The sequence below is a fragment of the Geotrypetes seraphini genome, chromosome 18 (assembly GCF_902459505.1).
Source record: "Geotrypetes seraphini chromosome 18, aGeoSer1.1, whole genome shotgun sequence".
Lineage (NCBI taxonomy): Eukaryota > Metazoa > Chordata > Amphibia > Gymnophiona > Dermophiidae > Geotrypetes > Geotrypetes seraphini.
The window spans coordinates 25878668-25894850 of NC_047101.1; the positions used below are offsets into that span (position 1 = coordinate 25878668).

The 16183-nt window shown below is 46.7% G+C and overlaps 1 protein-coding gene across 4 annotated transcripts in view; it reads right to left on the reverse strand.

Moving 5' to 3' along the window:
• Positions 1-16183, reverse strand: part of MATR3 (matrin 3) — a 260631-nt gene that overhangs the window by 91857 nt on the left and 152591 nt on the right. For all 4 annotated transcript variants that reach the window (XM_033926968.1, XM_033926969.1, XM_033926970.1 and 1 more), the window contains exon 10: positions 12382-12549. In XM_033926968.1, the coding sequence (XP_033782859.1) occupies positions 12382-12549 (168 nt within the window). The remainder of the gene's footprint in view (positions 1-12381; positions 12550-16183) is intronic.

Below are 16183 nucleotides of genomic sequence, written 5' to 3' on the forward strand. Positions count from 1 at the left end.
AAAAATTTGGGAGGATCTGGAGGAAGTAGGGGTTGGGGAGTTCCAGGATAGAGGGATAACGGCAGGAAGGATGCCATGTAGATCTTGTAGGCCAGACACGCACATTTGAAGTGGATCCTGGGGATTACTGGGAGCCAATGGAGCTTAGACAGGAGTGGTGAGACGTGATCAAATTTGCTTTTCGCAAAAACAAGCTTAGCTGCGGCATTCTGAATCCGCTGAAGTCTGTGGAGGCTTTTCTTGGTTAGGCTGAGGTAGATAGAATTGCAATAATCCAATCTGGAGAGGATGATGGATTGTACTAGGATTGCAAAGTGTTTTTGGTGAAAATAGGGTCCGACTTTCCTTAGCATGTGAAGGCTGAAGAAGCATTTCTTCACCAGGGATTGGAGATGTTCGTTGAAGGATAGAGAAGAGTCTAAGGTGACACCCAGAACTTTGCTTGAGAACTCGAGCTGTAATGGGGGGCCGGTGGACAATGGGATGGAGGAAGGTAGATGGTCTAATTTTTTTGGCCGAGCCAAAGGAGTTTTGTTTTGGACTCGTTTAGTTTCATATGCATTGTGAATGCCCAGGATTGGAGGTTCTTTATGCATGAGGATATGTTCGTGGAGAGGTTAGTGAGGTTCGAGTCGGTCTCAAGGAGGACGAGGATGTCATCAGCGTAAGTGTAAAGAGTTTCAAGGGGGGATAGTTGGAGTAGTTTCAGGGAGGACATGTAAATGTTAAAGAGGATTGGGGAGAGGGGTGAGCCTTGTGGGACACCACAAGTCGGGGTCCAGGGGGAGGATGAGGTGCCGCTCATGTTAACCATGTAAGAACGGGAGCGCAAGAATTTGGAGAACCAATCAAGAACTATGGAGCTAATGCCTATCTCGGAGAGTTGGAAAATTAGAATGTCGTGGTGGACAACGTCAAAAGCTGCGGAGAGGTCGAATTGTAGAAGGACAGCAAACTTGTTACGAGAATGCAGTTGCTGAACCTTAGAGATTAGAGAGGCCAATAGGGATTCAGTGCAGAAGTTGGGTCTGAAGCCATATTGGTAAGGTAAGAGGATGGAGAATCGTTCTAAGTAGGAAGAGAGCTGAGTAGATATGATAGACTCGAGCAGTTTGGTGAGGAGAGGAATATTTGCTATTGGACGGTAGTTGGATGGTATGGAGGAATCTAGGTCAGCTTTTTTCAGTAAAGGGGTCAATGCGATGTGTCCCATTTCAGTGGAGAATAGGCCTGATAATAGGGCAGAATTTATGAGTTTGGTAAGAGATGTGATGGCCTATGCAGGGATTTTCTCAAATAGGTAGGAGGGAAATGGGTCCAGGATGCAGTTGCATGATTTTAACTTGAGGCAGAGTTTAAGGGTCTGAGAACCTGTCCTTGCTGGGGCTACATGGATGACATCACCCACTATAATAAAAACCTAAGCACGCAAGTGCACTTACAACTCCGTGTTCCCTGACAGCGGGATGTGTGCCTCTGTGCCGAATTTGATTTCAGGCGTGTGGGGCAGCCTGTGACACGTGCGATTTGACTCCTGCGCTGCCGGGACGCCTCTTCTCACCCCAGGACCAGCAAACGCAACAGGCGCGGGGCATTTGCTAGGCGGGCCCACTTCGATAATGCGAGGTGGGCCAGTCTAGCAAAAGCCAAGAGGCTGCCCAGGCTTGCGGAAGCTGGACAGGGGGAGTAGGCAAGGGGTGGTGGTGGACAGCCGAGGAAAGAGAGAGACAGAGAGACAGAAAGCAGCCAAGGAGAGAAAGAAAGAAAGGAAGATAGACACACACATCTATTCTAGCACCCGTTAATGTAAAGGGCTTAAAGATTTTTGCTTAATAGTCTTTTGCTCAGATGAATTAGATAATCTCACCACACCTATTTATTTATTTATAACTTAAGTGGTTTATATTCGGGTACGAAGAACAAAAAAGCAGAGACTGCAGTGATGATGTGCAGGATGCCAAGACTTTATTAATCAATCATAAAACACATAAAACAGATTGTATCCAAAAAGACTGATAAGACCAGACCCAACACGGTCCATGTTTTGAAGAAGCCTGCTGCAGGTGCTCAATGGCCCCGGACAGCTCCGAGGTGATCAAAGCCCGGAGCAAGTCCTGGAAAGCCGGGATCGTCATCCCAGGCGGTAGCACCGAGACCGGTCGATGCTCCTCAGAGGGCGACCTCGGTCTCGAGTATTCCCTCGGGGCAATCGATTTGGACACCTTGGGCTGGGCGGAGGCAGACCCTCCCGCCGTCGAGGAGCCCGAGGATGGCTTCTTGGTCGATCCCGGAGCTGAGGAGGGAAGTGAAGACTTACCCGAGGCCGGCTTGGACGAGGCAACAGGCTTCGATGGGACCAAAGGTCGAGGTGAAGTCGAGGGGCCCGAGGCCGAGGTCAAGGCCGGGGTCGAAGCCGAGGCCGAACTCGAGGCCTTCCCGGCCGGGGAATCAACGGCGAAAAGTTCCGCCATGCGGGCCCTGCGGCGTTTGAGAGCCCGTTTCTGAAAGGTGGCACACCGGGCACAAGAGTCTGTCGGGTGCTGAGGGCCCAAGCACCGCAAACAGCACCGGTGAGGATCTGTAATAGACAAGAGTCGGTCGCACCGACTGCACTTTTTAAATCCCGTCACAGGCCGGGACATGGGCCCAAAAAGCGGCCGGGAACAGACGAGGTCCCACGATCGCGGCTACCGGGAGCCCCCGGAGCGACGGAGAAAAATAAACTTTTTTTTTTTCCCCCCCGACGATAACTGAAAGAACAAAACAAAAGAACAAGGAAAAACGCAGCGACCGCGTCGAAAACAGGACACAGCCGCGGCGACAGAAGGCAATTTGAAGAGCACAATTTTCCACAGGGCTTCTGGCTCCGCGGATGAAATTGAACTGAGGACCACGAGGTGGGGATGCGCCCTCTAGTGGGCAGGAAGGCTAGCACATGCGTGGTGCAGTGTGCAAACTTGAAACTTCAATCAAGTTTGCTTGAAAAGCTGTCCGCGCTGGGGCTCCGTAGATGACGTCACCCACATGTGAGAATATCATGCCTGCTTGTCCTGGGATAAAGCACAGTTACTTACCGTAACAGGTGTTATCCAGGGACAGCAGGCATATATTCTCACAACCCGCCCTCCTCCCCGGGGATGGCTTCTTTGCTGGATATGGAACTGAGGACCACGAGGTGGGGATGCGCCCTCTAGTGGGCAGGAAGGCTAGCACATACGTGGTGCAGTGTGCAAACTTGAAACTTCAATCAAGTTTGCTTGAAAAGCTGTCCGCGCTGGGGCTCCGTAGATGACGTCACCCACATGTGAGAATATCATGCCTGCTTGTCCTGGGATAACACTCCTTCCTCAGGGGTCCCTGAACGTCCTGATATTACAGCACTTGGATTAAACACTGAAAACAATACCGAGTGTAACTCTGCGCGGTCTTATCAGTCCTTTTGGATACAAACTGTTTTGTGTGTCTTATGATTGCCTAATAAAGTCTTGGCGTCCTGTACATCATCACTGCAGTCTCTGCTTTTTTTGTTCTTCGTTTCGATATAATAATAATAATTTTATTTTTATATACTGCCAAAGCCATGAAGTTAGAGGCGGTTTACAACAAGAAGCGCTGGACAATCAGCGAAGAGGTCAACAATTCAAAGGCATCTATACAATCTTATATAATGGAAGAAGTAGAAAGCTATATAGTTCATAAGGTTAATGGTTGAATTTGCAGTGCTATAAAATTCTTAGTTTACAAATCGAATGAACAAACTTGTTTTTATCAATTTTCTAAAATTGAGGTAGGTTGAGGAGTGCGTGATAACATTCCATTTGCCTGCCTGGAAGGCGAGGGTTCTGGCCAGGAATCTTTTGTAGTGGCAGGCCTTTATTGTTGGGTAGGTGAACAGATGTGTTCTTCGTGTGGGCCTAATAGAACTTGCCAGATTAAATTGGGAAACTAGGTAAGTGGGGGCCAGACCAAATATTGATTTATAACACAGACAAGAGAACTTAAACAGAATTCGCGCCTCCAGGGGCAGCCAGTGGAGTTTTTGATAATAGGGGCTTATGTGATCTCATTTCTTCAGCCCAAATATCAGTCGAACTGCTGTATTTTGAATGACTCTGAGTCTTAGAATGTTTTTTTTTTTGAAGGATCACAGACAGTCTGTGTCTGTGTATGGCCGTTTGGTAGAGGATGGGCAGGGGAGGGCTTCAATGGCTGGGAGGGTGTAGATGGGCTGGAGTAAGTCTTAACAGAGATTTCGGCAGGTGGAACCCAAGCATAGTACCGGGTAAAGCTTTGGATTCTTGCCCAGAAATAGCTAAGAAGAAAAAAAAAAATTTTAATTGAATCAGGTTGGGCAGACTGGATGGACCATTCGGGTCTTTATCTGCCGTCATTTACTATGTTACTATGTTAAATGATATTGCAATAATCGAGCATGCTTAAGATGGAAGATTGAACCAGTTAAGTTGGACTTTTTGTTTGTTTACATTCAGGTATTCAAGCATTTTCCCCTATCTGTCCTGGTGGGCTCACACTACCCAAAGAACCTGGGGCAATGGGGGATTAAGTGACTTGCCCAGGGTCACAAAGCACAGTTACTTACCTTAACAGGTGTTATCCAGGGACAGCAAGCAGCTATTCTCACATGTGGGTGACGTCATCCATGGAGCCCGGATGCAGACAGCCTCGCAAGCAGACTTGCTTGTAGAAAACTCAGAAGTTTCGAATCTGCCGCACCACGCATGCGCGACTGCCTTCCTGCCCAGCACAGGGCACGTCTCCTCAGTTCAGATAGCTAGCAGAGAAGCCTACCACGGGAGGTGGGTGGGTTGTGAGAATAGCTGTCTGCTGTCCCTGGATAACACCTGTTATGGTAAGTAACTGTGCTTTAACCCAGGACAAGCAGGCAGCCTATTTTCACATGTGGGTGATCTCCAAGCTAACCAAAATGGGATGGTGGGAGTGATGGCATCTTTAGGAGAATAAACTTTATAATACTCTCTGGCCAAAATGGCCATCCTGTCTGGAGAAAACATCCAGACAATAATGAGAGGTAAAAGTATGAACCGAGGACCAGGTGGCAGCTTTGCAAATTTCCACAATAGGAGTGGATCTGAGGAAAGCTATTAAAGCCGCCATGGCTCTGACTTTGTGGGCTGTGACTCGACTCTGTAGATGCAGTCCAGCCTGGACATAGCAGAAAGAGATACAAGCAGCCATCCAATTCGATATGGTACGCTTAGAAATTGGATGTCCCAACTTGTTTGGATCGAAGGAGACAAATGGTTGAGGAGCAGATCTGTGTGGTTTGATGCGTTCTAAATAGTCTAGAGTATGAAGAGCTGATTCTCCAGAATGAGAATGAGGCTTTGGAAAAAACACTGGAAGTACAATGGATTGATTGAGAAGAAATTCTGAAACCACTTTAGGTCAGAGGACCACCTTGTCATGATGGAAAACTGTGAAAGGTGGATCAGCAACTTAAGCTTGCAGCTCACTGACTCTTCGAGCAGATGTGAGAGCAATGAGAAACACCACTTTCCAAGTTAGGTATTTGAGATGAGCCGTAGACATTGGTTCAAATGGAGGCTTCATCAATTGAGCAAGAACAACATTGAGATCCCAAACCACTGGGGACAGTTGAGAGGAAGTTTGACATTGAAAAGTCCTTTCATAAATTTGGAAACCACAGGATGAGCAGAGAGGGGTTTCCCTTCAATAGGCTGATGGAAAGCAGCAATTGCACCGAGATGGACTCGAATAGATGTAGACTTGAGGCCAGAGGTAGATAAGTACAAAAGATAATCCAAGATGGAAGACAAGGAGGCATGTCAAGGTTCCTTGTTGTGAGAGATGCGCCACATAAAATATCTAGTCCATTTTTGGTGGTAGCATTGTCGAGTGGCAGGCTTTCTGGAAGCATCAAAAAGGTTGAGAAAACTGAAGAGGAGTTATGTTGAGAGGTACCAAGCTGTCAGGTGGAGAGACTGAAGATTGGGTTGAAGTAGAAATCTCTGACTCTACTTCAGCAGAGATGGAAAAACTAGAAGGTATGGCTCCCTGCTGCTGAGTTGAAGTAGAAGGGAGTATCAAGGTTGCCTGGGTTATCGAGGAGCTATCAGAATCATGGTGGCATGATCGTTCTTGAGCTTGACAAGAGTCTTGAGAATGAGGGAATGGAGGGAACGCATAGAGGAAGAGGTTCGCCCATTCCAACAAAAATGCATCTGCCTCGAGGCAGTGAGCAGAGTATATCCTGGAGCAGAACTGAGGCAGTTTGTGGGGAGATGCAAAGAGATCAATCTGAGGAGTTCCCCACTGAGAAAAAATATGATGAAGTGGCGAGGAATTGAGTGTCCATTCGTGAGGTTGCAGAAGACTACTCAACTTGTCCGCCAGGTAGTTGTTTTCTCCTTGAATGTAGAAAGCTTTGAGGAAGGTGTTGTGAAGGATTGCCCAGTCCCAAACCTTCAGAGTTTCTTGGCAAAGAGGGAGAGATCCTGTTTCTCCCTGTTTGTTGACATAGTACATAGCAACTTGGTTGTCCGTCCGAATGAGGACTACCTGGTCGTGAAGGTGTTGAAAAGCTTTGAGAGCACTGAAGATCGCTCTGAGTTCCAACAGATTGATATGACACTGACGATCCGTGGACTGTTAAGGTGAGCCCCCCATGTGTAGGTCGAGCAATCTGTCGTGAGGACCTTCTGATGAGGGGGCGTATGAAACAATAAACCTCTGGAGAGATTGGAGAGAGCATACACCAGTGGAGAGACTGTCTCAACGAAGGAGTGACTGTGATATGTCAAGAAAGTGGTTCACAAAGCCTACGTACACTGATATGCCAGGGTCCACTGAGGAATTCTGAGGTGAAGTCTGGCAAAAGGAGTCACATGAACGGTTGAGGCCATGTGACCGAGTAGTACCATCATGTGTCTCACTGAGAGAGAAGAGTGGGAAGACACTTTGATAGAGCTGAAGAAGAGCATCCAGATGTTGTTGAGGAAGGAATGCTCTGAGTTGGATAGTGTCCAGAACAGCCCCGATGAACTGTAGATTCTGAGAGGGTTGAAGTTGGGATTTGGGAAAGTTGATTTCGAATCCCAAGCTTTGTAGGAACCACGTAGTCCATTGAATTGCTACAATAACCCCCTGAGATGTTGATTCTTTGATGAGCCAATTGTCTAGATAGGGAAACACCTGAAGAGCATGGTTCCATAGAGCTGCTGCTACCACTACTAGGCACTCGGTGAACATTCTGGGAGATGATGCTAGGCCGAAGGGTAGCACTCTGCATTGAAAATGCAGATTCCCCACCCGAAATCTGAGGTACTGATGGGAGGCTGAATGAATGGGAATGTGAGTGTAAGCCTCCTTGAAATCTAGAGAAAATAACCAATCGTTCTGATCTAGAAGGGGATAAAGGGATGCCAGGGACAACATGCAAAATTTTTCTTTGACTAAAAACTTGTTGAGAGCCCTGAGATCCATAATAGGCCGCAGATCACCCATCTTCTTTGGAACTAGGAAGTAACGGGAGTAAGCCCCCTGCTCTGCTGTTCCAGGGGAACTTCCTCAATGGCACGGGGATGGAGAGCTTAAGCTTCCTAAAGAAGAAGGGCAGTCTGGGATGGATTGGAAGAATACTCTCTTAGAGGAAGCTCTGGTGGAATTTGAGTGAAATGAAGAGAGTATCCTTCCATCGATGGTAAAAATGATGGAGATGACCTCCTATGGGGAGAACGATGGAGGTTATGCTCTGTGCGAGACAGTCAAAAAGGCTGAGCAGTCTTAGGTGCAGCAGAAGGTTGAGGTTTTTGTTGCTTCTGCTGCTGTTGTTTCTTGGAAGGTGCTCGAATGTAAGGAACTGCCCCTTGCAGGATAACGCCTTAGGATGGAAGAGGCCGAGAAAGTTTTGCAGGAGCTGGCTTAGGCTTTGGTCTGACGATATAAGCAAAAGATTTTTCATGTTCAGACTATTTCTTGGTGGCAGGCTCTATGGATTCATCAAAGAGGTCATTGCCCTCACTAGGGATGTTAGCCAGACGGTCCTGAAGATTGGGATCCATGTTGATGGTGCGAAGCCAGGCCAGGCGGCGCATCGCTACCGAGAATGCAGCGACACTGGAGGAAAGTTCAAAGGCATCATAAGATGACTGAAGAGATGCAACCTGAGTTGTGACCAAGGTAGGAGTGACTTGCTGAAACTCCAAATGTCTATGTTGACCAAGATCTACAGAAAAATCAGGAAGGATATCAATCAAGTACTTGAAATAAGTAGTGAAAATAAAATTATAATTTAGGACCCTGGAAGCCATCATCGAATTTTGATAAAGGCGACGGTCAAACTTGTCCATGGTCCTACCCTCTCTTCCAGGAGGTATGGTGACATAGACCCTGGAAGGATGGGTCCTCTTCAATGAAGATTCCACAAGAAGGGATTGGTGAGATAGTTATGAATACTCAAAGCCCTTGCAATGGAGAGTTCTATACCTCGATTCCAACTTACCTGGAACAGCAGGAATAGCATAAGGAGTCTCGAGGTTTCATTCGAAAGTTTGAGACAGAAGTTTGTTTAGAGGAAGCTTGTGAGACTCTGCAGGAGGCCGAGGCATATTCATTTCCTCTAAATACTCCTTGGAGTACTTAGAACCAGCGTCCAATTTAAGATCCAGATCCTCAGCCATTTGCTGGAGGAAAGAGGAAAAGAGTTGATCCACCAAAGCATGGCCTCAAGAGGAAGACCTCGAGGCACCTCAAGTAGAAAACCTCTTTAGAGTATTGGTATCCCAGTGATCAGACAGACTGGGATGAGGCATTGGAATCAGCTGAGGCCTCAGGTTCTTCAATTAGTGTCCTCAATCGAGGGGTTGGAGGCCTCGAAGAGCTGGAAGGCCTAGACAAGGAAGGCTTCTCTCTGGAAGAGGACCTGCGACTTGATGAATGCCTGGATGAGGGCCTCTACCAGCGACGAGAGTGCTGCCTGGAAGGTGGTCGCGAGGTCATAAGAATATAAGAATTGCCGCTGCTGGGTCAGACCAGTGGTCCATCGTGCCCAGCAGTCCGCTCATGCGAAGGCCTTCCAGTCATAGACCAGCGCTCTGTGCCTTGAAACGGGCAATGCCTTTGGTGAGGGTATAGGGCTGGAAGCTGTAGATCGAAACCGCATAGACTCAGTGGTTTGGATCAAGGAATCTCAAAGCACTCCAAAAGACTCGCTCCTTGTAAGGAGTGTGAGGATTCCAGTCAAGACACTCGCAAAGACTCGACTCCTTGCATAGTGTGTAGATTCCAGACGACTCCGTGCATAGAGTGTGTAGATTCAGCTCGTTGCACAGGCAAGACCTCTTGTGAGACTGCTGAGTGCCCAGGCTGGACTGCAGGAAGCAGAGTCAAGGAAGGACTGTATTTGTTCAGTAACTTAACAAAATTCCCACTCTAAAATGGTCTGGATAGTACCCTGCAATTGTGGATCCGAGTCTGAAACTGGACCACTTGCTCAGGCTAAAAGCTCCAGGGTGGCAGAGGAAGCATGTTTTGGCTTGGAGTGCTTGGACAGCTTGAGGACCACCGCCGGAATCGTCTGCTTAGGTATCTCACCTGAGGGAAGCTCAGGAGAAGATTTGGCAGATTTACTCAAAGCTAAGGACAATCCAAGCGAGGGTGAGACTTGAGGTCGGAATTGTGGAGGCAGGAGGACACCCTGCAGAAGGGTTAACCAAGTCGGAGGTCGAGGGTGTAGCAGAAGAGTCCATCCTGAAAATCTTCTCCACTTGAACTTGATGTCTGAGGGCTCGAGGCTGAAGAGTAGCACAGCGAACGCATGACTAAACTAAACTAAACTAAACCTTAGGTTTGTATACCGCACCATCTCCGCGTGCGCAGAGCTCGGCACGGTTTACAGAGGTTGAGAGGAAAGGAACTACAAAGAAAGGGTATAGGAGAGGGACTGAGAAGATAGAGAGGGGCAGGGAACTAGAGAACGGGAGGTGATTAGATTTTTGAGAAGAGCCAAGTTTTCAAGCGTTTACGGAAGGATTGGAAGGAGCTAGAATTTCTGAGCGGGGATGAGAGGTTGTTCCAGAGTTCCGTAGTTCTAAAGGGGAGGGATGTTCCGAGTTTTCCTGCGCGGGATATACCTTTTATAGATGGGAAAGATAGTTTCAGTTTTTGGGAGGGTCTAGAAGAGAGCGGGTTTGAGGAATTCCAGAAGAGTGGGATAACGGGAGGAAGGACGCCATGTAGAATCTTGAAGGCTAAGCAGGCACATTTATAGAGGACTCTGGAGTATACTGGGAGCCAGTGGAGCTTGGAGAGGAGAGGGGAAACGTGATCGAACTTGCCTTTTGCGAAAATAAGCTTGGCCGCGGCGTTCTGAATTAGCTGAAGTCTAAGGAGGTTTTTCTTAGTTAGGCTTATATAGATGGAGTTGCAGTAGTCTAGTCTAGAGAGGATGGTGGATTGAACGAGGATGGCGAAATGAGAATGATGAAAGCAAGATCTTAACTTTCCTCAACATATGGAGGCTGAAGAAGCATTTTTTTACCAGGGAGTTGAGGTGATCGTTGAAGGAGAGAGAGGAGTCTAAGATGATGCCTAGGACTTTGCTTGAAAACTCAAGCTGAAGAGTGGGGCCGGAAGGTAGAGGGATGGAGGTGGGTAAATGATCTGAAATTGGGCCGAGCCAGAGTAGTTTGGTTTTGGACTCATTCAGTTTCATTTGTACAGATTGGGCCCAGGATTGGAGGTTCGTAATACATGTGGAGATGTTCTCGGCGAGGTTCGAGAGGTTCGCGTCAGTTTCGAGGAGGATGAGGATGTCGTCCGCATAGGAGTAGAGAGTTTCTAGGGGGGATAGATGAAGGAGTTTCAGAGAGGACATGTAGATGTTGAAAAGGATAGGGGAGAGGGGTGAGCCTTGCGGGACTCCACATTTCGGCTTCCAGGCGGGGGATGAGAAACCGTTTGTGTTAACGGTGTAGGAGCGGAAGCGTAGGAATTTCGAGAACCAATCAAGGACTGTGGAGCTAATGCCTATTTCGGAGAGTTGGAAGATTAGGATGTCGTGGTGAACGACGTCGAAGGCTGCGGAGAGGTCGAATTGAAGAAGAACAGCAAATTTGTTGTGAGAATGGAGTTGTTGTACCTTAGAGATTAGTGAGGCCAGGAGGGATTCGGTGCTGAAGTTGGGTCTGAAGCCGAATTGGTGGGGTAGGAGGATAGAGAAACGTTCTAGGTAGGATGAGAGTTGGGTGGATATGATGGATTCTAATAGCTTGGTTAGGAGAGGGATATTTGCTATAGGACGGTAGTTAGATGGAATGGTGGGATCAAGGTCGGCCTTTTTCAGTAGAGGGGACAATGACTCCGGGCAATGGTCAGGCCCGAGGCACTGAAGACACCAGCGGTGTGGGTCAGTGAGGGAGATCGCACGCTGGCACTGGCTACACTTCTTGAAGCCTGTGACTGGCAGGGACATAGAAGGGAAGCCTGCAGGATACGGGCGTGTGGTAGTCAGTTGACAAAAAAATAAAACTTAAAAAAAAATTTTTTTTTTTTTTTTTTTTTTACAGAAATGAAAAGAAAAAGCACAGAGATCCAGTAATAAAGAAATTAAAACACAAACCGTGGTAAAGAGAAGGCAAAGCGAACTAAGTTTAGCGCAGAGCGTCAAAGACGGACTTCTCAGCTCGGCAGAAAACTGATAACTGAGGAGACGCGCCCTGTGTTGGGCGGGAAAGCACTCGCGCATGCATGATGCGGAAGACTAGAAACTTCAGAGTTTTCTACAAGGCTGTCCACATCCGGGCTCCATGGATGACGTTACCCACATGTGAGAATAGGCTGCCTGCTTGTTCTGAGATAAGGAGTTGCATGTAGCTGTCTAATTTCTTGGAACATGACATATAAACAAATTGCCTGTATTCATTGATAGTGTTAACTTCCATAAGGAAAAACGCTAGTACAATTGCTGAATTAGGCTTTCTGCCTCCTAAATGGAATAGAGATACTAAAGAACCAGCATTCAATTGGGGGTTAGAATGGAGAAGAGAGACAGTGCAACACTAAGGGCACCTATTTTGGCCAGATTTAAAGCCCATGATGCAGGTTCTGGAATGAGCCCTGGTGCAAGATTGGGGAGGGGGGGGAGACTTTCTTAAACAAGGGAAAGATTCCTAGATAGTAGCTCAACTACATCTTCAGCTTTGTTTCACATCTTCATTCAGTCTTGCTGCAATGAAGGACACCTATTGACTATAGAGAATACAAAAATTTAGAACTGTACAGTGTATAGTTCAGAAGACAACATTGTCCCTCAAATAAAAAGAATATATAAAAAGAATAAAAGCTGAACATGGCTTATTGTGCAGCTACATCCAACAATACCTGACTCTTCATCCTCATCAAGATGTAGGTGTTTATCTTCCCAAAGGGCTCAATCATTTTCATTAAAGCACTGTCCGAGTACCCCGAATGAGGCAAGTTACTCAGATGGATTACACGGCCCAATTCCGGTTTGGGTTCAGCATTCGGATCAGACTTCACTTCTGGTTTCTAAGGGGGGGGGGAGGGGGAAGAGAAAAAAAAAAGCAAGCTGAAAATGAATTCAAAAGGTTTGAACTTGAGTATTCTTGTTTGCTCACTACTGAGAGACATCTAATCAACTTTGAGGTGACAAGTTTCAAGTTATTCTATTCTATCTAACATTTATAGCCTGTTCTAATCTCTGTTCAGATTCTAGGTAGATAATATTTAAAAATACACCAAAGTTCTCAAGAAATTTATAATCAATTAAAATTTGTTTTTAAATTTTTTTGCAGGGACGGGGCAGTGACAGGGACGGAGCTCGCAAGGATGGGGCAATGACGAGCTCGCAGGGACAGGGCGAGGACAAATTTTTTTCCCCGTGTCATTCTCTATTTTGCATCCCCAACCCTATATGTCATGTCTGTCTGTCCAAGTTAGCTTGTAAGCTCTTCTGGGCAGGGACCATCTATAAATGTCAAGTACAGAGTTGCATACGCCTTTCAGCGCTATATAAATTACTAGCAGATTGCCTGGAATTACCTGGATACCTTTATTTATCCCAATGGCCTTCTGTATGGGGCTGAACTTGGACTTAAATGGTATTGGGAATGTCAGCATTCATCTCAGCGAGTCTGAAAACTATGGGGTTGGACACTAGTATCTGTCTTTTTTGAATATTTTTACAAGTCACCTTCTTCCCACCCCCACAGTATTTTTTCCCAGATAGTAAGTCAAATGTATACCCAGTTTGGTTGAAATCTGTCCATGCGTTTCAGAATTATGCTGGAACATATATACACACATACAAATCAGATTTTATATATATAGACTAGTGTTTAAGCCCGTTACATTAATGGGTGCTAGTAAAGCCTCCTTCCCTCACATGTCCCCTATTTTCAGCCCCAGCTCCAGCTCCAAATCCATTTCTCCCCCCCCCCCCAGCCCCCTTCTCCCATCTTTTCCCTTTCAGCCCCAGCCCCCTTTTCTCACCAGCAGCATTTCCCTGTACAGTAGCAGCATACCCTCCCCCTCCATTTCCTTGTGCAGCAGCACCTCTTCCGTGCTCCCCTGTACCCTACAAGACAAACTCACCGAGCACGTCCGCCGTCCGGTGCCAGGCCACGAAGCAGGCGTCATCCCCCTATCACATGCCGTCTGCGGAAGAGGAGCAGAGCGCAGGGAAGAGGGAGGGTGAGCCTGTTAGAGCCAGTTCTTGCTCATCTGCCGTGAGGTAAGCCAACCCACCACCATCTTCCACTTTCAACGTCGTGTTCCGAACGCAGTAGCCGAGGAGCCAGGCACCCTACGCCCACGCTCCGTTAATATTCAGATGCGATCATCTCTCTGTCTCGCAGCAGGCTTACCAGCTCCGTCCGGCCAGACAAAGTTCATTTTTTAGTTCAAAGCAGACGCTGCGTCTCCTCTCTTGATCCCCGTCAGAGTCAGAAGTCTTCTCTGACTCTGGTGAGGTTCGATAGAGGAGCCGCGGTGGGGTCTTTGAACAAAAAAATGAACTTTGTGTGGCCGGAGCCGGCAAGCCCGCTGCGAGACAGAGACGCGTGGTAAGCACGCATGCACACTCTGCCAGCCATGGAACTACAGATCAGGCAACGCGGCATTATGAGTGCGCATGCGTGCTTAGCGTTTTATTACTATAGATAATTAGCTGTAGAATATATTTAGTTGTTGAGTAACTGAGCTTCAAAGAATGCTGGAAATGAGAAGCAATTCTACTTATTGTAAAGGATAAATATCTTAATAAACCTTCAGTGCTCCATCTCTAGCAAAATACCTATGTCCATCTTGTCATTCTCTCTGCAAGAAACTCCCCAACCCTGGTATGTCCTGTTTGTCTGTCTAAACAGACTGTAAGCTCTTCTGAAAAGGGACTGTTTATTAAATGTACACGTACAGCGCTGTGCATGCCTTTCAGCACTATAGAATTGAAATAGCAGACCCCATACCATATAGCATTGTAGATATCAAATGTAACCGTTTAAAAATTTATTCTCTTAACCATCAACCAATGCAATTTATTTAAAAATGGCGTCACTAATACTACTATTAATTGTTTCTATAGCGCTACTAGATATACACAGCGCTGTTCAGACTCGCAAAGAAGAAAACAGTCCCTGCTTGAAAGAGCTAACAATCTAAACAGACAACACGGAAAAACAGGATGTCATGGATACAGTTAAGGGAAACAGTTAATTAACTTTCTGGGTTGGAGAGCAGAGGAGTAAGGTTAAGGATTGAAGGCTATATCAAAAAGTTGGGCTTTCACTCTGCTTTTAAACAAGGGAAGAGGCTTGACGGACAAACTCAGGTAATTTATTCCAGGCATAGCGGGCAGCTAGATGAAAGGAACAAAGTTTGGAATTGGCAGTGGAGAACGGTAAAGCTAAGAGCGACTTATCTAAAGAACGGAATTCTCTGGAAGGTGTAAAAGGAGAGAGAACAGAGGAGAGATACTGAGGAGTAGCAGAATGAGCACACTTGTAGGTAGGCAATAGTAACTTGAACTGTATGCAATGGTGGATAGGGAGTCAGTGAAGTGACTTAAGGAGAGGAGTGGCATGAGCTTAGTGAGGTTGGTAGAAGATAAAATCGTGCAGCAGAGTTTTGCACAGATTGCAAGGGGGAGAGGCGACACTGCGGGAGATCAGTTAGAAGTAGATTGCAGAGAGCTTGGACAAAGGTCCAGGTAGTGTGCTCAGAGAGGAAGGGATGAATTTTGGTGATATTTAAGAGATAGAAGTGACAGGTCTTAGCAGCTTGTTGGATGTGCGTAGAAAATGAGAGGTCGGAATCAAAGACCACTCCAAGGTTGTGAGCAGAGGAGACTGGAACAATGACAGTATTATTTACTAAGATGGAGAAAGGAGGAGCAGAGGGTTTAGGAGGAAAAAGGAGTAGCTCAGTCATATTTCGTTTCAGATGACGGCAGGACATCCAGGCAGCAATATCAGCCAAACAGGCAGAGACTTTTTCTTGGACGTTAGGTGGAATTTCAGGTGTAGAGAAGTAGATCTGGAGTCATCAGCATATAGGCGATACTGGAAGCCATAGAAGGAGATCAGGGCATCGAGGGAAGAGGTGTAGAGAGAAGAGAAGAGGTCCTAAGACAGAACCCTGGGGTACGCCAACTGCTAGCAGAATAGTAGTAGAAGAGGACCCAACAACATATACATTAAAGGTGCATTGGGAGAAGTAGGAGGTATACAAGGAAAGGACAGATTCACAGAATCCAAGTGAGGACAGTGTATCAAGGAGTAAGGTCGATGGCACGGACAACAGGATGCCCCGACGTAGGAACAAAGGACTACTACTCATACACAAGAGAGGTCGACCTCACAGCCAACAAAGGAGAACAAGCAGGAAGGGACAACTCAGACACAGGAGGGGATGACCACACAGCAAACATGGGAGATAACACAGGAGCAGTAAAGGATACCGTAAATGAAACTGTAAGGACAGCCAAGAGTAGAAGGTCCAAAAAGGTAACACGAAGGGAACTTAGATGTATGTATACAAATGCTAGAAGTCTAGGAAACAAAATGGGAGAACTAGAGACGATAGCAAGACATGAGAACATGGATATCATTGGCATAACAGAAACATGGTGGAATGAAGAAAACAAATGGGACACAGTACTACAGGG